Source organism: Ptychodera flava, chromosome 17 (genome assembly GCF_041260155.1).
Source record: "Ptychodera flava strain L36383 chromosome 17, AS_Pfla_20210202, whole genome shotgun sequence".
NCBI classification, from domain to species: Eukaryota; Metazoa; Hemichordata; class Enteropneusta; family Ptychoderidae; genus Ptychodera; species Ptychodera flava.
In genome coordinates, this window is record NC_091944.1 from 4,469,399 (window position 1) to 4,486,010 (window position 16,612).

The following is a 16,612-nucleotide window of genomic DNA, read 5'->3' on the forward strand; positions in this document are numbered from 1 at the left end:
TGCATGAGTTCACTTGATAGTGAAATGTCATTATGGAAAAATGTAAGTGACCAAGGTTTCACAGAGTTTCTCAGGAACAATTGGCAGTTAGTATAGCTTTTGGTCAATTATGGTTTATGAATAATTTCGTGTTCTTGGAAGATTTTTTTGCTGCCACTGAAATTAACCTGTTTGTCCCCAGTTCCCTGTAAATAAGTCCACAATCACCATTGCTAACAATGGGTTTGGGCAAAACCATGGTGGTAAATGCGTTAATGATCTGGCATGCATATTGGTAACCTGTGATGTAAATTAGCAAAAGAATGCATGAAGACGGTGTACTGATCAAGTAATTGACCCTGTCATCAGATATTTTGGTATAATTCTATTGGTTTCTCTGAGATAAAGTTGGACCGCTGCATAGGAAAAGAGGAAGGTGAATGAAATAAACAATGAAGTGAAAAGAAATCAAATAATCGTATCACACAAGGTTAATAAAATTACCAGGTCTGTAGATGAAATGATAGGCAATATAAGCAGCTTTGTTGATAAGCAACTATCTGAGAGATGTTTGTGTAAAATGACACTACCTGCAACTTTTGATAATATTTTCAGTATTGTTGAATTATGAAGTATTATACTATTAACCTTGCAATCAAAATGCATTATCAACAAATATGCAGTGTGATTGTGGACAGTCCAGGCTATTTCACATATACAGTCATCAACAGAAAACACACACGTCCACAAACAAAATGTGTTGAATAGTTTCAACACTGAACATTTTGATCGGATTATGGAAGTAGAATAATGAGAACATAAAAAGTAATTTATTAATACATTAGAAATTACTGCCGATATAGCTATCAATGAATTCAATGCAAGAGCAACTTTAGAAATTAGACATATATAGCTCCATAAAAAGCCTTTAATTTGAAATCACTCTTCTGTTATCAGTACAACTTTCAAAATGTTTGTTTAGGCATAGCTTTAAAAGAAATACAGTAGAAATAAAATCAGTATTTCCTCATTCGGTTTGGTCAATGTTGATAATTGCTGTGTATTTTGTCAGCACTAATTTATGAGATTTATAACTTATCTTTCATTTTAGGAAACATTTGAAAAACTGTTGTAGATGTTATCTGTGATTTATGTACCATGAAAATAAAGCTATGTATTGTGTCTGGCTTTCTAATTTTCAGGGAAGTTCCACTGTTGCCTAGCCTAGAATCTATTCATCCGCTTGCCTCCGTACCACCGACCCACTCCCATTCGTCTGCTTGCCTCCGTACTTCCAACCCACTCCCGTCTAGTCTCGTCCGCTTGCCTCTGTACCTCCGACCCACTCGGAGGTACGGAGGCAAATGGACGAATAGATTCTAGGCTACTGTTACCAAGCTTAAAAGTGCAGTACTGGCAACAGTTCTCCATTGGCAAGATATATGATGTACTGTTTTTGACGTCAGTGCAATGATCAAACCAATGGTCTAGAGTTTCTTGCATGATCAGGCTAGTGTTTGAATTCCAATTTCAATTTCAATTTCAATTAAAGTTTTTTCGTCCACTGCAAGAGGATTTGATCCATATTGTCTTTATCAAAACATGAGATGTGGGCAATTTGAAATGTCTTTTAACTGTATATCAAGTTAGTTTGACCCTTTAATAAATTATGTAGTTTGTGTTTTATCTTCTTTGAAAGCCACTCAATCATCAGAGTAAGTCCCAAGTGTTAGTTTGAAGCAGCAAGGGTATTTCATAAAAAATTTTAACAGTGTGCCAGAAGTGATTTTATGCTAGACTCTCTAAAATGTGCCCAGCAGTATTGAACACTGGGTTGCTATGGCAGACTCCAGCAAATAATTTCACACTGACAGTGATCAGGAAATAGTAGTTAATGGGACGTCGACCTAGTTTGTGCTGAGTACTCCCTTCAAAGTTTGACAAAGCAGGAAGCATAATTTATCCTAGCTGCCAAATCAGACAGATTGTACAATATTTCATAGCAGTTAATAGAAGACAGTTCTCTTTGCTAGCTGTTTATTGCACGTAAATAGCTTTGCAAGCCATCATCATATTTGCCTGCTATTCCTCATTAGTTGGTTCACAGTGGGCCAGGCCAGAATTCTCACTTTTTCTGTTTCCCAGTTTATTTGTAAAACTCTGATCTGTCAGGCATATACTGAGCATGTATGAGTCAAGCACAGGGTGGGTTTGTTTGGCTGACTCCTGGTAGTAATTTGAAACTCACCGCTGTATTTGTTGTTTTCACATTTGAGTGACCAGGAAGGGATATCTGCAGACTGAAAAAACTGTACATGCTGAGAGAATGACCTTTTAGTAATGTTGTCATGGAGTTCGTAGTGCAGTACACATCACTGACCACACCCACATTCAGTCTATTGAGGTCACTAGACTTGTCATGTGGTTATATACTGTTGTGTTCCAATAAAGCCATGTAGGACATATGATTTTAATGTTGCTTGTAACAACAATCCTATAATCTGATACCAAACTTAGCCCACTTCTAAAATAACAAACTCTGTAACAATTCTCATAAATCTTTGTTCTTTTTTTTATGTTTCAGGATTTAAATTTCAACTCTGATGACCAGAGTCAGAGCTTGACGATATCATCAGGTCGTCACCCACCTTCTCAGATATGGAAAGCCCCCCACCAGAAATCATAGCAGTGGGGCCAGGGGAATGCAAAGACAAGAACATGGCTGGGGGAAATGAAAATGATATCATAGCGAAGATATCTGATGAAAATAAGAATGCTCTTGACAATGGGCTGTCGACATCAGCTGATGAGAAGGGTAAGAATTATGAATTTCTAATGGAATGTTGCTTTGAATGATGTGTTCATTCAAGAAAAATAAATTCCCAAAGGTTTTAAGTGAATCTTTGATTGGTTTTCTTTGTAATCATGTGCTATTTATATTTAGACCATGAAAGGAAAACCCAGTTAAAATTGTGGTACTGCAGGTACTTGATTTTCTGTGACATTTCTATAAAAACTGAAGTCTGGTCTCATGAGTGATCACTGGTGACATGTTCGATGTTATAGTGTGATAGCTCTGTGTGGTTTTGTTGGTGAATATCAACCATGATTTATAGACTTGACATTGCATGCTTTGGGTCGTTGCTGCAGGAACTGTGGGGAATTTCAGAAACCAGTTTAACAGCACCACATATGACCATAATGAAAAATACTTTTGTTTTTAAATGACTTTGTACTGATGAATATTTGTTAACATTAAATGAACAGTCATTAGCATTCTAATTTGGATCATGATATACACTGAGATTGAGTTAAACTTTGTCAAACTTATCAAGACAAATAGCCAAAGAGAGCAGTGTACCCTTCAAGTGCCACTCACTTAAAAAGTTCTCATGATTCGAGAAATTTTACGTATTGCATATGTATATTATTGGTTTTCAGAGATTTCAGTTGTGACTCAGGAAGTTCAGCAATTAGTTAGAAGCAGAGGCTGTAAAGTTGTTGTTGTGTGCATGATATGGTTACTACGGTGCACTGATTTGTATAGCACCACCTGTGGCAATTTTGTGAAATGCTTTTGTTTTTACTCTGGCAAAGTTTTTTACTCTAGCTAAGTTTCAGAAGGTACATCTTCACACAGACGCTCCAGTTGGGACTGTGATCTCTTCAAAATGCAGAGAGTAATTTTGGAAGTATAAAAAATACTCCTTTCTTAGAATACTGGTAATGTTGTATCATATATTCTCGCTGTGTTAGTCAAACTTAAATTAGACCAAGAAGTAATACAAGCTTCATGTTCTATCAGTCAAGATTTACTATGATTGATGGTATTTCAGGTTACATATTCCATATATTTCATTTGCCAGCCTGTGAATTAAGCTTTGCTCACACTGTTTGCACAGTTGAGATATTATCATTAATATTCAGATAAGCGTGCTAATACCGGTATGTAACTTGCAAATCTTACTGCACAGACTTGAACATCTGCACCAAAGTTTAGAAAGTAAATCGTCATTTTGGCATCATGACAATGATTTTGAAAGGTTGATGGGTAAGCAATGATGGGAAATACAAGGAAACTTTTAGGCAAACTCTATTTGCCTTTCTTCAATAGTTTTTTCATAATAGTATGTGCATTTCTATAAAAGTGAGGCACTGTAAAGATATATTTGTATTTCATAACAATTGGATCAATATACAGTCATCTACGGCTTTCAATAAACATTCGTCATGTTAATATTCCAACTGAACATCACAACCTAGGAAATTTTTCAAAGGAAATTATTTTATATGTTGCCCAAAAAACTTACACATGCAACACAGAAAACTAATAAAAACACAAAAAAAACTAAAAAGATCAAAAGTAATCAAAATCAAAAAGACGAAAACAAAAAAAAAATCACAAAAAGATGACTTACTTTTGCCTTTTTTCTGTCAACTCTGAAGTTGTATCAGGTTGCAAGAATAAAGATTAGTCTCGAATCAAGGAAAATTACACACAAAATTCAAATGCATTCATCGCACATGTTATTCATCATATAGGTCAATGGGCCAATTTTACAAAAATTCTGTCTAACCCACAGAGTATATGTAAACCAAAGAGGTCAGCTGTATTAACACAGAGTATATCATCTAACTATGTCAGCTAGCTACATTCAATATGTTTCTTATTTAGAATGGAAACTCAAGAACCTGTTTGATGAAAACAATCTCAGTTTGTACCCAGTTGAAGTACACCATGGTAAATTTTTTCTCATGATACAGGAAATTACGTGACCCAGCAAATAAGTGGCGGATGGAGAATAAAACCGACAGATTTCAGCTGTTTCACTCTACTTGGTATATTTTAAGGCTTTTTCCACTGTTTATGTGGTTGTTTGTTTTTAATAGAAATCTGGTCTTTCTTTGTGTGACTTGTTTGATACTCTGGTCAACACTCGATATCTACCTCATGTCTGATTACTTCCTCAATACAAACAAACTCAGGAAAGAGTTGAGTGTGTTTTCCTCTTCTGTGGTCTCTGAGTATTCTTTCAAAGACTGCTGTTCTGCTGTTTGGGTGGGCACTTGGTGGGCACCAATTGGACTCTGGCGGATGAAGCCAGTTGTCCAGTTTTCCTGTGGTTCTCTGTAATGTGAAAGGTTTTTGTTAAACAATGCTCAGTCACTTTCCTGTAGAAAGACTCCACTGAGATGGAATGGATGGCTTTCGACTCACACTAATGTTAACTAACCTGCAGACTTTTGACAAAAAGGTTGTTAAACTTCACAGTTTTCACATACATGTATGGAATGCGTTTTATGGTAGTATGCGTTATTTAACTCTGTCAGTGAACATTAATTTTTTTATAACTAGACATTTTCAATCTATGCCTGTTTGACCAGGTGAGTTATTTAAACCGTATGATGTTGGTATGTATGCATCTTCAAAATTCGGATGTAAAAGTTATTTTCTACATGCAATTTGTTTATACATGCTTGATGCAAGCAGTATAATTTAACAGAACATGCTGTCATCAGGTGTTAACATATGGAAGTGTAGCTTCAGTACTGTAGCTTGAGGTTTTGCCAGGGTGTGTGGATCAGAAGGCAAAACCAGATATCCAGGCAAAACCACAAGCTACAGCACTGCAGCTAATGGAAGTGAAGCTTATGGTCTCTGTGAGTCGTTAACTTACATGTATTATGTGAGCGGCAATATGATGGTCAATTTTAAAATAAAATAAATTTCTGGTCAAATCTAATGTGTAAATGGTTTGGTTTTATCAGATTATTGGCTGTGAGAAAATGATCAGTGTATATTATAGGGGGGTTTACACGTGTGAGTTAAGTCCGGAGTTGACACCGGAATAAATTTAAACCTGTGTCAGTTGGACGTGTGAACAGACAACACCGAACTAACAAAGAACTAAATTAATTCGGTGTCGGAGGGCTGGTCCAGGTTCGGTGCTCCGTACTAAACAATGGCCTATTTACACGTGTGACCAGAACACCGAACTAAACGCCGAACTATATCCTGTCTTCGGGCTTGCGGTCATTACCACAATGGACGGTGTTCAAGTAAGCTCTCGCGATCGCGGCAACAATTGCCGCAGGAAGAGATCAGGCTACTAATGTCAATCTGGAGAGACGAAAATGTCATCCCTATGATGGACGGCACGTCGAGGGATCGGCAACTATATGAAGTCGTCGCTGTCAAGGCCAGGGAGAAGGGACTCGAGAGGACAGGGGAACAATGCCACAACAAAATCAAATGGTTGCGAGCTCAGTTCAAGTCCGTGTCCGACAACAACCGTGGTAGTGGCCCGATGCCAGTTTACGATGAGTTGTAGGTAGTAAAGGGAAAGCAACTGGTAGTAAAGGGAAAGCAACTCCACACATCGTTCATATTTGGGTTGTTTGCGTTTTGTGTATGATATTGTGTATAATATAAGTGTATATCATGTTTGGCTGTTTTATGTAAAATGTTGCTTGGCCATGGCGAGACGTACCCGTAATCTACGTGTCTTGTGTTAATCCGCACTGGAGCGGAGAGACTACTGTGACACTGTGATCCTTTGGCGCTACGTTTCGAAAACAGAGTTTTCTTCATCAGTCGCTTAAAATTCATTTTTGATTGGTGAGACGTGTTGAATGGTTGATTGTTTTTATTTTATAATATGTTGTTCCACTTACGTTTGGTAGGGAAGCTAGAATGTCTACTGTTTGGTCTTGTTGTGTTGTGTAGGTTCGTGTGAACCTGAGTTTGAGCTATTGTAGTTTTTGTGAAGTCTGGTGCTTATAAGTGTGTCGCCTATATTTCTGTTCCTTCTATATGCGATTATTGGTTGGTTTTGGAACAGTTTTTTTAGTGTTTTGTCTTTTTCAAGTTCACTCCAGTTTTCTGTCAGGGCTTGCTTGATTTTTGTCGTTTCGATGTACGGGCTATACGTTGTTATGAAGACTACTGTATTGTTGGTGGCGTTATTTCTTTCGCTTGACCCGAACTAAATTTATACCTTGTGTATGACGTGTAAACGTGAGATCGCTTAGATCGCTGATAAGGAATATTTACAGAGCGACTAATCAGATTCCCTCAGGTTTAAAAAATACAGTGTAAACCCACCTTATGTTGATCTATTTTAAATGCAATATCAATGAGTTTATAAGTACTTGTGTACATAAAACCATGGTGATATTTAAGATGGTTGAGAGTAAAGCAAATAGTATTGCCATGTGAGTATCAATGTGTATGGTTCATGGTCATCATCAATTACTATAGAATCAGCAGACAGGAATGTTCATTACACATCCTGTCAAAGTTGAGTCATCAAAGAGTAGAATTTAATTGACATTTATACTTGAAAACCTATGATTGTTCCCCTTCTCAGTCATAGCAGGGTATTTTAGTCAATTGGTATTGGTGTTTCCTTTCACCGTGTTCATTTCACCAGCTGGCCCAGGGGTTAGCTGTGAGTGGTTGTAAAGCCTGTCTGTGATATCAACATGTTATGGCCTTACACATGTACCAGTCATGATACCAGTACTATGCTATTTTTACACCATTTCCTTTATTGCTCGAATCGACTGATAAACACACAATGAAAAATGTATATTTCATGTCTCTCTTATAAAGTTGTTGTAAATTAAAACGCCCACCAAGTTTAAATTTGAAGATTGACCATTTCTTGGAACTTGTGTACCATTACCTTTCTCATGAAACAGGTTTTAGAAATTTAGTTTTATTCTGAAGAGGTACTCTTCAAATCATAAATTTACTTGACATTGTTGAAAGTTGATAATTATTGAGTTTACTCTAAGTAACTGACAGGATTGTTGCTCAGTTTATCAATAATAAAGAGAGAGATTATGAAGAAATGTGGCATTGCCATGAGAAATTCAACAATGTTTGGATATTATGTATTTGTTTGCTTTTCCGTTTGTTTACAAAACCATTTATATGTTTGAGTAATGTGTGAAGTTCAAGCAAACATTTAAATATGTTAAGGACAGCCAACGTTTAGAGTCATTGTAACCATGCAACTCATTCTGTTCCTCCTTATTTTAAGTTATAAGTTATATACATGTACCAAACTTCTCAGCAAACACATAAATTCTTTATGGACAGGGAATGTCAAACTTTATAATCACAGGATGTTGAAATGCTGTGAAGGTCAGGTGTGTAGGCGTCTGAGTCAAGTATTTACTTTCATTTCTTGTTGATAGAATTTGTTAAATTTGTCATATTGTGTTGTGTGGAGTAGACTAGTTATTGGTGTATACATTGATCAGTGATTTCTATGATGGATTATCATAAACATTGCAGAATGACTGTGATATATTTATGGTAACACATGCCTTGAAATAGAAAGTCTTAAACTTTTGCCATGGTGGCTGCCATACTCCATAGGGATAATGTAAAATTTTAATTTCTACAAAAAATATGATGTGAATACTTCATGTATTGCATAGCCCTTAAAACGAACTCACACAATCGACAGATCAGAAAAGTTGTAAAATTTTTGAGGGTCAGAGTATCAGAATATCTTTTACCAAGGTGCAACTTTACTCTGAGCAATAATAAGCTCTAAAATATTTCACAATTTTTTCTTTTGATCAGATTAGCAATTAGAGCAATTTACATTTATAAACCATGCATGTTGAATAGTGTATTAATATGCCACCATATCAATGCTCATCCAGAGCTGACTGAAAAAGGTCCAGTGTCTGGGACAGCTTTCTGGTCATTTCAGTGAATTGACCGACTGATGTATACAGTGTAGCAGTGAAAAAATATGAAAAAGAATGTTCATATAAGTACAGGACAACCAAACTATCCTGCTGGCCCACCAGAGTTATCTGATTAGTGTATGTGGGACCAGCAACCACACAGAGGATTTTTTCAACCCCGTTGCCATGGTGAGATCCATCCTTTCATAGTCTCCTGAATCAATCAGTTTCCAAGGGGAGCAGACAGGACTGAAGAGTTTCAAGTTTCTGACAAATTTGGACTCCCTAGGTTTACAAATAATTGCATGTATTCTTTAAATAAATGATCATTGAGTAGTAGTCATTGAATAATTAATTTGTAGAACGCATTCACTCAATAAAACAGGGAGAATGAACCTCTCTCCTTTGACGCCGAAATGTGATCACAATCTCGTATTCACTTTAACCAAAGTTTGAAGCATCTTTGCTCTGAAATTGCACAAATTCAGATGCATTTACAGTTTGAAAAATATATGTCTTTATAAGGGTTATCTTTGACTCTGATGCTTTTATTAGGTCCTCGATTTTCAAACAGATACCAATAACAAAAGAACATTTGATGAGAAATTTGGTTCCTGCAAAGAATCATTATAATCTTCATACAAATTGATGCAATTGAAGCCATCCAGTAGTGACACTGTTCCTAAAATTAAACAATGCATCAGAGTTATCACCTTATGTGTTGTGCAAGATGTGAATTTATGGTCAGTTTTGGTCCTATTGAGTAAAGTGAGCAGAAATTTGAATAGTTTTATTGAAATAGACTCAGGAATACCTTACCGATGGATGTACTACCCGTTCCGTACACTCCAAGAAAGCTTCATAATTCTAAAGCTTACTTGTAAGATGTAAGATGACCCATCCTGATATATTATAAAAATGATATTTGAAATGATATTTTGTAAAAATGATATCATGAAAATGGTATTTTGGAACTCAAAAAGTCCTGGAAAATTGCTCAAAATGTCCTCAAAAGTCCCTGAATTTAAAGTGACTTTGAGTGTATGGACCCAGGTTAGTGTACCTATAATCCTTACATTGAATAAAATCGTTACCAGCCAGCCATTGCTTTGTTTGTGGAGATGTTCACATTTCTTGTAGATTATCAAATTGCTGCCAGTGTACCTTCAGTCTGACAGAATTAAACATGACTGAAATAGAACATTAGTAAATTGTGAAAAATGTACAGGAGTGGTGTAGTGTATTTTTGGATCTTTGACCAGGAATGTGACCCAGAATAGACGGGTTCTGGTGTTCTCCAGGGTTCCGTTCAGACCAACTTTAACAATACACAGGGACAATAAGCTGAAAACTTTCGATATATTATTTTTATATTTTTTGCTTGATAAAACCATGGGCTGTGTATGATAAAGAAACACATTTTCCTATATTTTATGCTCTTTTCTATATGGTATTACTCGTGCCAAGATGCATATATAGTCATGTACAAAATATAATGTGTTTGTCAACAAATGAATTCTGATCAGAACTATAATGCAGTTGTCAACAATAACGATGGACATTACACAGACATAGGCACTGTTAACAATTGAATTGAAAATGCATAGTTTTGACATGATTGGGGGAATATGGTTGATCAGGAATTTGAAGATTACGTGCAGAGCCAAACTATCTTGTCCTGAACTTGTAAGTAGTTTGTATCATACCATTTCTCAACAAAAGACGAAATGGAAAATATGTCAAAAGTTACAGCTAATTAGCTTGTAGCTTTGCTCCTGTCTTAGATGTAAGGATAAAGTTTTGTGGTATGTGTTGTTTCTAAGATACTAATGATAGAGTTGTTTCCTCACCACCTTCCCCTTCTTTCAAAATTCAAAATGGAATAGTCCAATTGTTCTTTACTGAGGATGGTCCTTCACATTTATTCAAATAGGGTCCATCAGCTGAAAATCATAGTTTGACCACCACTTTCATCCATGTATTTTCTTTTAAAACAAGTAAAGTTAATTTCCCTGTTAGTAGATCAGATTCCATTGACATAACTTTCATATCAATTCAACGCCCTCTGAAGTCATCCAGGGGAACATCAGTGGATAAACACTGCTGAGTTAAAGGGTCCACTGGGTTGATAGTTATCCCTGTAGTGTCATTCCATCTCTCTCTCTCTGTCTATATTTATATCACATTCCTGTAGTCAGCAAGCCAACCAGGGGACAGAGAGAGAGAGACGCTGCTCTATCTGCCCTTGTTCTCTGAGCCTACGCACATCACTACCTCGCAGAAAACAATCCGATTAAGTACTGTGATTTTACTAGTCTTCAAAAATCTTGTCGAATATCCTCATCAAGAAAATCAATTCCGCAGAAATGCCCGTGAAGATCTGAGGTAAGAATTATTGTTTGAAAGGAGTCTGTCTTGGACCTAATATGTGTAAAGTCAGTCACATGTGTGCTAATGCTTTTTCTTGCATCGGTGCTCTGAAAGCGAGCAGAAATTGTTGGGTGATGTCAGACCAGCACAATTGCTGATAGAAACACTGCTGTTGGTCTGGTGATAGTGAAAAACTATTTCAAGGAGCGTCCAAAAATGCTTCTGAGATCTGTTCAACTTCAGCCATGATGTCAGTGCCACGTTATTTGCTCCTTTAATAGACTTTCAAAAAGTTATCTCTGTGTTCAAGGTTACAGTAGTATTAAGAGTTGAATGTGAAACTTTATCTGACTTCGTGATGAGAGTGTATGCACTTAGAGTAAAGCCTGGGTTCCAATCTGGAAGCTTTTATCTAAATGCAACCTTTTCTGTAATGATCTACATTTGCAGTTTGAACTTCTTCTCACTGTGTATTGTTTGCAAAGCCAGGGAATTCAGAACAGACCAAACATCTTCAGGTTATGTGATGTAGAAAGTAGACAGTCCATTATCTGAGATAAACTTGATCATAGTTTGTTTATACAACGTTGAACTACTGCCTCCCTCCAAAAGTGTCTTTTACAGGGATTGTTTATTCTAATGCCGTGTGTATTTCAACAACTAATTTCATTCACTGTAGAGAATTCAAAGTAAAAATGGACATTGCATTGAGAAACTTTGTGATGATTGAAAGATACTATTTATAGTTCCAATTAAGAAATGAAAGAGATACCGAAGTTAAAAAGTTTTGAAACCTAGATATTATTTTCGCTTAGCATTTATCGTCTGATAATTATGTCATCAAGAACATTAGCGCTGAAACCCAGGGCAGTGTAAATATGTATCAAATATCGACTACTTTTATGCATAAAGTGAAAAATTTTCTTTGTTTTCAAATTTCAGCTGCATTTTTTTATTAAGGAGCTAAAATTTTTGATTAGTATTTACAAACTTAAATACTAATAACAGGATGTTTAATTTTCTTTAGAGAGTCTGAAAGAGCAAAAATATCCTCACCAGACTGGTATCAGACATCTTAAAAAATGAAATAAGTAAAATTTAAGTCTGGTATTTCTGGAATGAAAGTTGACTATTCATTGACCTGAAAACTAACAATGAGACCATATTTTATCTTTAATTTACTCAGAACGTTTCACCAACCTTACACTCGTAATTGTGAATTTTCCTGTCATGCATGCGTCTGTTTAACCATAAAGTGTTTGTGATTCATCTTTATGGGGAGATGTGGATGATACACACCAGAGTTTCCTCATATTTTACTTAAATTTATAGTCTAATTTTTTGTTTTTCACCGATGTTTATAAAAAAATCAATGTGTAGACACAGGGCTTCTGGTGATACAGAGTGATCAATTTTGTAAGATTTCACATTGAGGCAAGTCACTCATACAGTAAATGTGTCCTTGTGTAGTGCCATGAAACTGTCTTAATACCTGTACTCTGATGGGACAAAGGTTAAAGTTCAGTGTCATTCACAAAGCTACAACTCAAATCTCAACATTTGCTATAACTCCCTTTTACCTCATCTAGCTATTCAAAAAAAAAAAAAGCCCAAACAAAAAAAACACAAAAAAATATAAGAAACAACCAAACAAACAAACAAAAAAACTGTGAAACATGCCACAGTGTAATAATACTGTATATTTGGCTTCATCATGGATGTACAAAAAAATATATTTTTGTACATCCATGGTTTGATAGATCAAAGGATATTGACGTCATTTTTGAGTCTCCAGGTTTTGAGCCAATAACTGTAGATTACTTGAACAATAGGTAGGCTTAAGACCATGACCTTGTAGATGAATGGGTGTCAGAAATATTTGGCTGCCAAATACTGGAGATCAGATGCATGGTGTGAACTTTATAACCTCACAGCTTATTGATGTTAGTGACGGTCACAGTGAGAGCAAACAGACTCTTGACACCTACGCTGTAGGGTACGTAGCCTAGTGTTAATAACATAGTGCTTGTTTCTTACCATGGCCTGAACTACATGTACATCCTTGAGTCAAAGATGTGCTCATGTGTACAACCTATCATACAGAGTGTGTACTGACATTATGATTTTAATTCAGTGATTCTCTCTGCAATGATTTAACAGTTGACTTTGCTGTGTATCAGTGGATTATCCATACCTTACTTCATGTGTGTAGGTCCAAGCAAGCCATTGAAGACAATAGGGTTGACCTGTATCATCAATGGTAGTTAGTCTGGGTACCAGAGAGCATTTTGCAATGCTTTCAGTTCACATAACATGCACTTCACCATCCTTTCATTTACGCACACAAACTTCCTTTGAGTAAAACAGTCAACTATTCCCTGCCAGTGTCAGGAACCTCTAATAATAACAATCCCTCTCCTTGATGGAAAAATATTGGATAACTGCTGCCGGCAAAGAATGGCCCTCATTGTTTTGAAATTCATGTTTCCTGTCGGGTGCAGTCGACAACTTAAATGGCCTTATGATGTCATATGAGCGGATGTTGCATGTTCTGAGTAAATGTAAACAATAATATAAAATCTTGGAATGAATCCATGAACAGGAAGTTTAACACTGTGATTGCAATTTGCGTAATGTTTTCTTACCAAGCTAAATAATGTTTTTACATATTTTGTAGTCTTTATATTTAATACATGTATATTTATTGTATTCGGTATTGTTGAACATGTTGAAGGGAATTCTTGTATGTCTTAAGTTTCATCACTTCCAACAATTGAAGAGAAAAGAATTTAATCATTTTGTGACAGATTTTTCCTCACAAGCAATTTTTAGATAACAATGAGTTTGGAGGCAAAGATTTGAACTCCGTCACTATCACAAGAATACAGACACAGCATTGTTGAGATAGGTCACTTCATGTCAATGATATCTTTACTGAAGTCCCCTATTGTGTTCATACTGTGATTACTGTACGTCTCGTTGACACTCCTTTCTCTCTTTGAGATGTAGGAATATGTTTATAGTTTGGAAGTCCATTGTTAGTGTAGTTGTAAATGCAGCTGCAGTTATGATAGTGAGTCAAAGGCAGCAGCAGCTTGTGAGAGCTTGTCTTCATCTCAGGCCTTTCTCAAGTAGGATTCAATACCAGTATATGGAGAATAAGTGTTTGGTCAGATGCAGAGCCACCAGAATGTGTTGTACATAATACATAACAGTATCTACTCAACTATGAATGTAGGAAATTCTCAAAAACTTTACCATGAAGACTTTTTCACACAAAACAATGAGGAAATACAGATTGTTCAAGTATCAATTAATTTATGCTTGTTCAGGAAAAGCTTGTACAAAATAAAGGGGCAAGGGATGAAGCAGTTGCATAGGGGAGAGAGTTTGAGTTTTTCTGTACGACATCATGATGTTTCCTCATTGTGAAGCTGTTGGCATTTTCTTATCCAAACAAAGAAAGCAGTTGTTATATCTTCCATTAATTAGTGCACAGCAGCAGAAGATACATGCCCATTGGCCATAGCTCTTAGTAAAATCACTTTATTTTATTGTTTTAATTGACTAAGTTTGGCCTGTCTAGTCTAATATTTGTTAGCATAAATTTCAAATCAAAAACTGATCAGTGATATTACTATTGATATGTGTATTTTTTATCATCTAATAAGTATCATGTTTAGGTAGACCTTTGTCCATTTCATTTGTTCTCTGTACTATCAAAGTAATCCTCTGTAGCTGCTCTCACCTTGGGTGTCTGAGGCACATCTAAGTATGCTTTATGCATTACTGATTTGACATGTTTAAAGGGGCAGTCTTCAATCCCTGGTTCTCACAGTAGTGGACATTGACTGTTTATGTGAGTTTAATCCTTAATTCTCCTTTGAAAGTTGTGCACAGATAGTTAATGCGCTCAGAGATAAAAGCTGATAAAAAACCCTGCCCCTTTACTCTAATTAAACAGATTGCAGTTCATCCAAGTTCAGAATTAAGAGATATAAGTAATCAAAATAAGCAGCTAATTAAAATTGATTATCTGTTTCCTGCTGGAACAGCTGTGTATTGTTTCTGACAATTAGTATGTTTAAATTAAGGATGTGGTTTGTGCCTGTTGCTAGGGGTTATCAACCCTGTGGTATAAACATGGCAATTACTCCAGCCAATTGTAAGAGGAGTCAATGGACTGCAAATTGATGGTTCTGTTGATCCATGGGATAATTTGCAAAAACTGCAGGGAACCTTTGTTTAACCCCGACTGTCCTTGATCATGTTGATGAGAGACTAGACTTTTGTGGGCGTGTGGGGCATTTATCAAAACACGTATAGGATTTCACTGGTTTCTCCACAAGCAATGGCTCCACACCCAGAAAGAGAAGTCACCTGAATTGTACCAGCTAAACTCTACAATCATGAACAGCAAGTGGTCGACTGTTATGAGTTTCACTTCATTCTGCCTTCCACAGTTTGTGAAAATGTTTTGAAATCGCCCAGTGATGTTGTTTTGTGTTGTACATGGATGCTATATTCTGAAATCACACTTAAAATTTAATGAAATGTTATTGTGTGAGTTGTTTATAATGTAAATATCAGTTTCTTTGGAAAGTTTGGGTGGGGAAGTAAATTTAAATATAGCTTTCACTCCAAAATATATTACTCTTTTCCATATGAAATCACAACCACGCAAGCAAATTTTTGTCAACAACTTTGTTTAAACTTCTGTAAATCCCTAATATGAAAACAATTATTTTGTTGATGAAGAGTTTTTAATTAATCTCGTAACTAAAAAGAATATCTCACTGAGGCCAAAGACCTTGGAATAAAGGATCTTAAAAATGTTAGGAAAAAATTCATAGCTCAACAACAGGTCTTTTAGCATGTTTTAAATGAAATCAACCAGCTGCTGATAAAAACCAATTCTCATAACCTGATCTTGTTCATTTTCTGCGGGTCTTGCAGTCATATTGTTTACTCATATACTCGGATAACCTTTGATTTTGGTCCGCATATCATTCATAATTGATGCTGGTACCGCTTTCACTTCTACCACCAGATGTTCAGTGGTACAGTCATCATTTTGGGGTGTGCCCAGTACCCTTGAACCATGCAGTGGGTTTCAAGCTCTGCAAAACCATAAAAAGAGAAGCAGCATATTACAGGAGCCCAGGGTTTTTTTGCCTGCCAAGCCAGAAACACTGACAAATTTCTTGTCAATCAATGATTCCCACTGTGGATGTTTAGGGTAAATAAACTATCTGACCTTTCTCACTCAAAACTTTGCTAAGCCATTGTCCAATTCTTCTAAATTTCCAGTCAGAATAGCATTTATCTTGAGTCAGACTACAGAGAATTGTTTTATGCAAACCCAAGTAACTGGATATCACAGCATGGCTTCTGGGACCTAATAAACACACAGATTAAGACATAAATTGTGTGGACTACGTGCTCTGCTTCTTTTCAACTTCAAATAATTATCGTTGTAGTTTCACAAATTTTCTTTGCCTGGGAAGTGCATTGCGTAGTGTTATATTATTGGAGATGGGTAGGATATTGACCC

General features: G+C 36.1%; 1 protein-coding gene across 2 annotated transcripts in view; it reads left to right on the plus strand.

Moving 5' to 3' along the window:
• The window catches only part of LOC139115204 (enolase-phosphatase E1-like), a 47,778-nt gene that overhangs the window by 11,606 nt on the left and 19,560 nt on the right, over positions 1-16,612 (plus strand). Inside the window, exon 2 of one of the 2 annotated variants that reach the window (XM_070677154.1) lies at positions 2,564-2,794. In XM_070677154.1, the coding sequence (XP_070533255.1) occupies positions 2,638-2,794 (157 nt within the window). In that variant the 5' untranslated portion in view covers positions 2,564-2,637. Of the gene's footprint in view, positions 1-2,563; positions 2,795-10,798; positions 11,074-16,612 lie in introns of those variants that run through there. The other variant, XM_070677155.1, reaches the window with a different exon arrangement.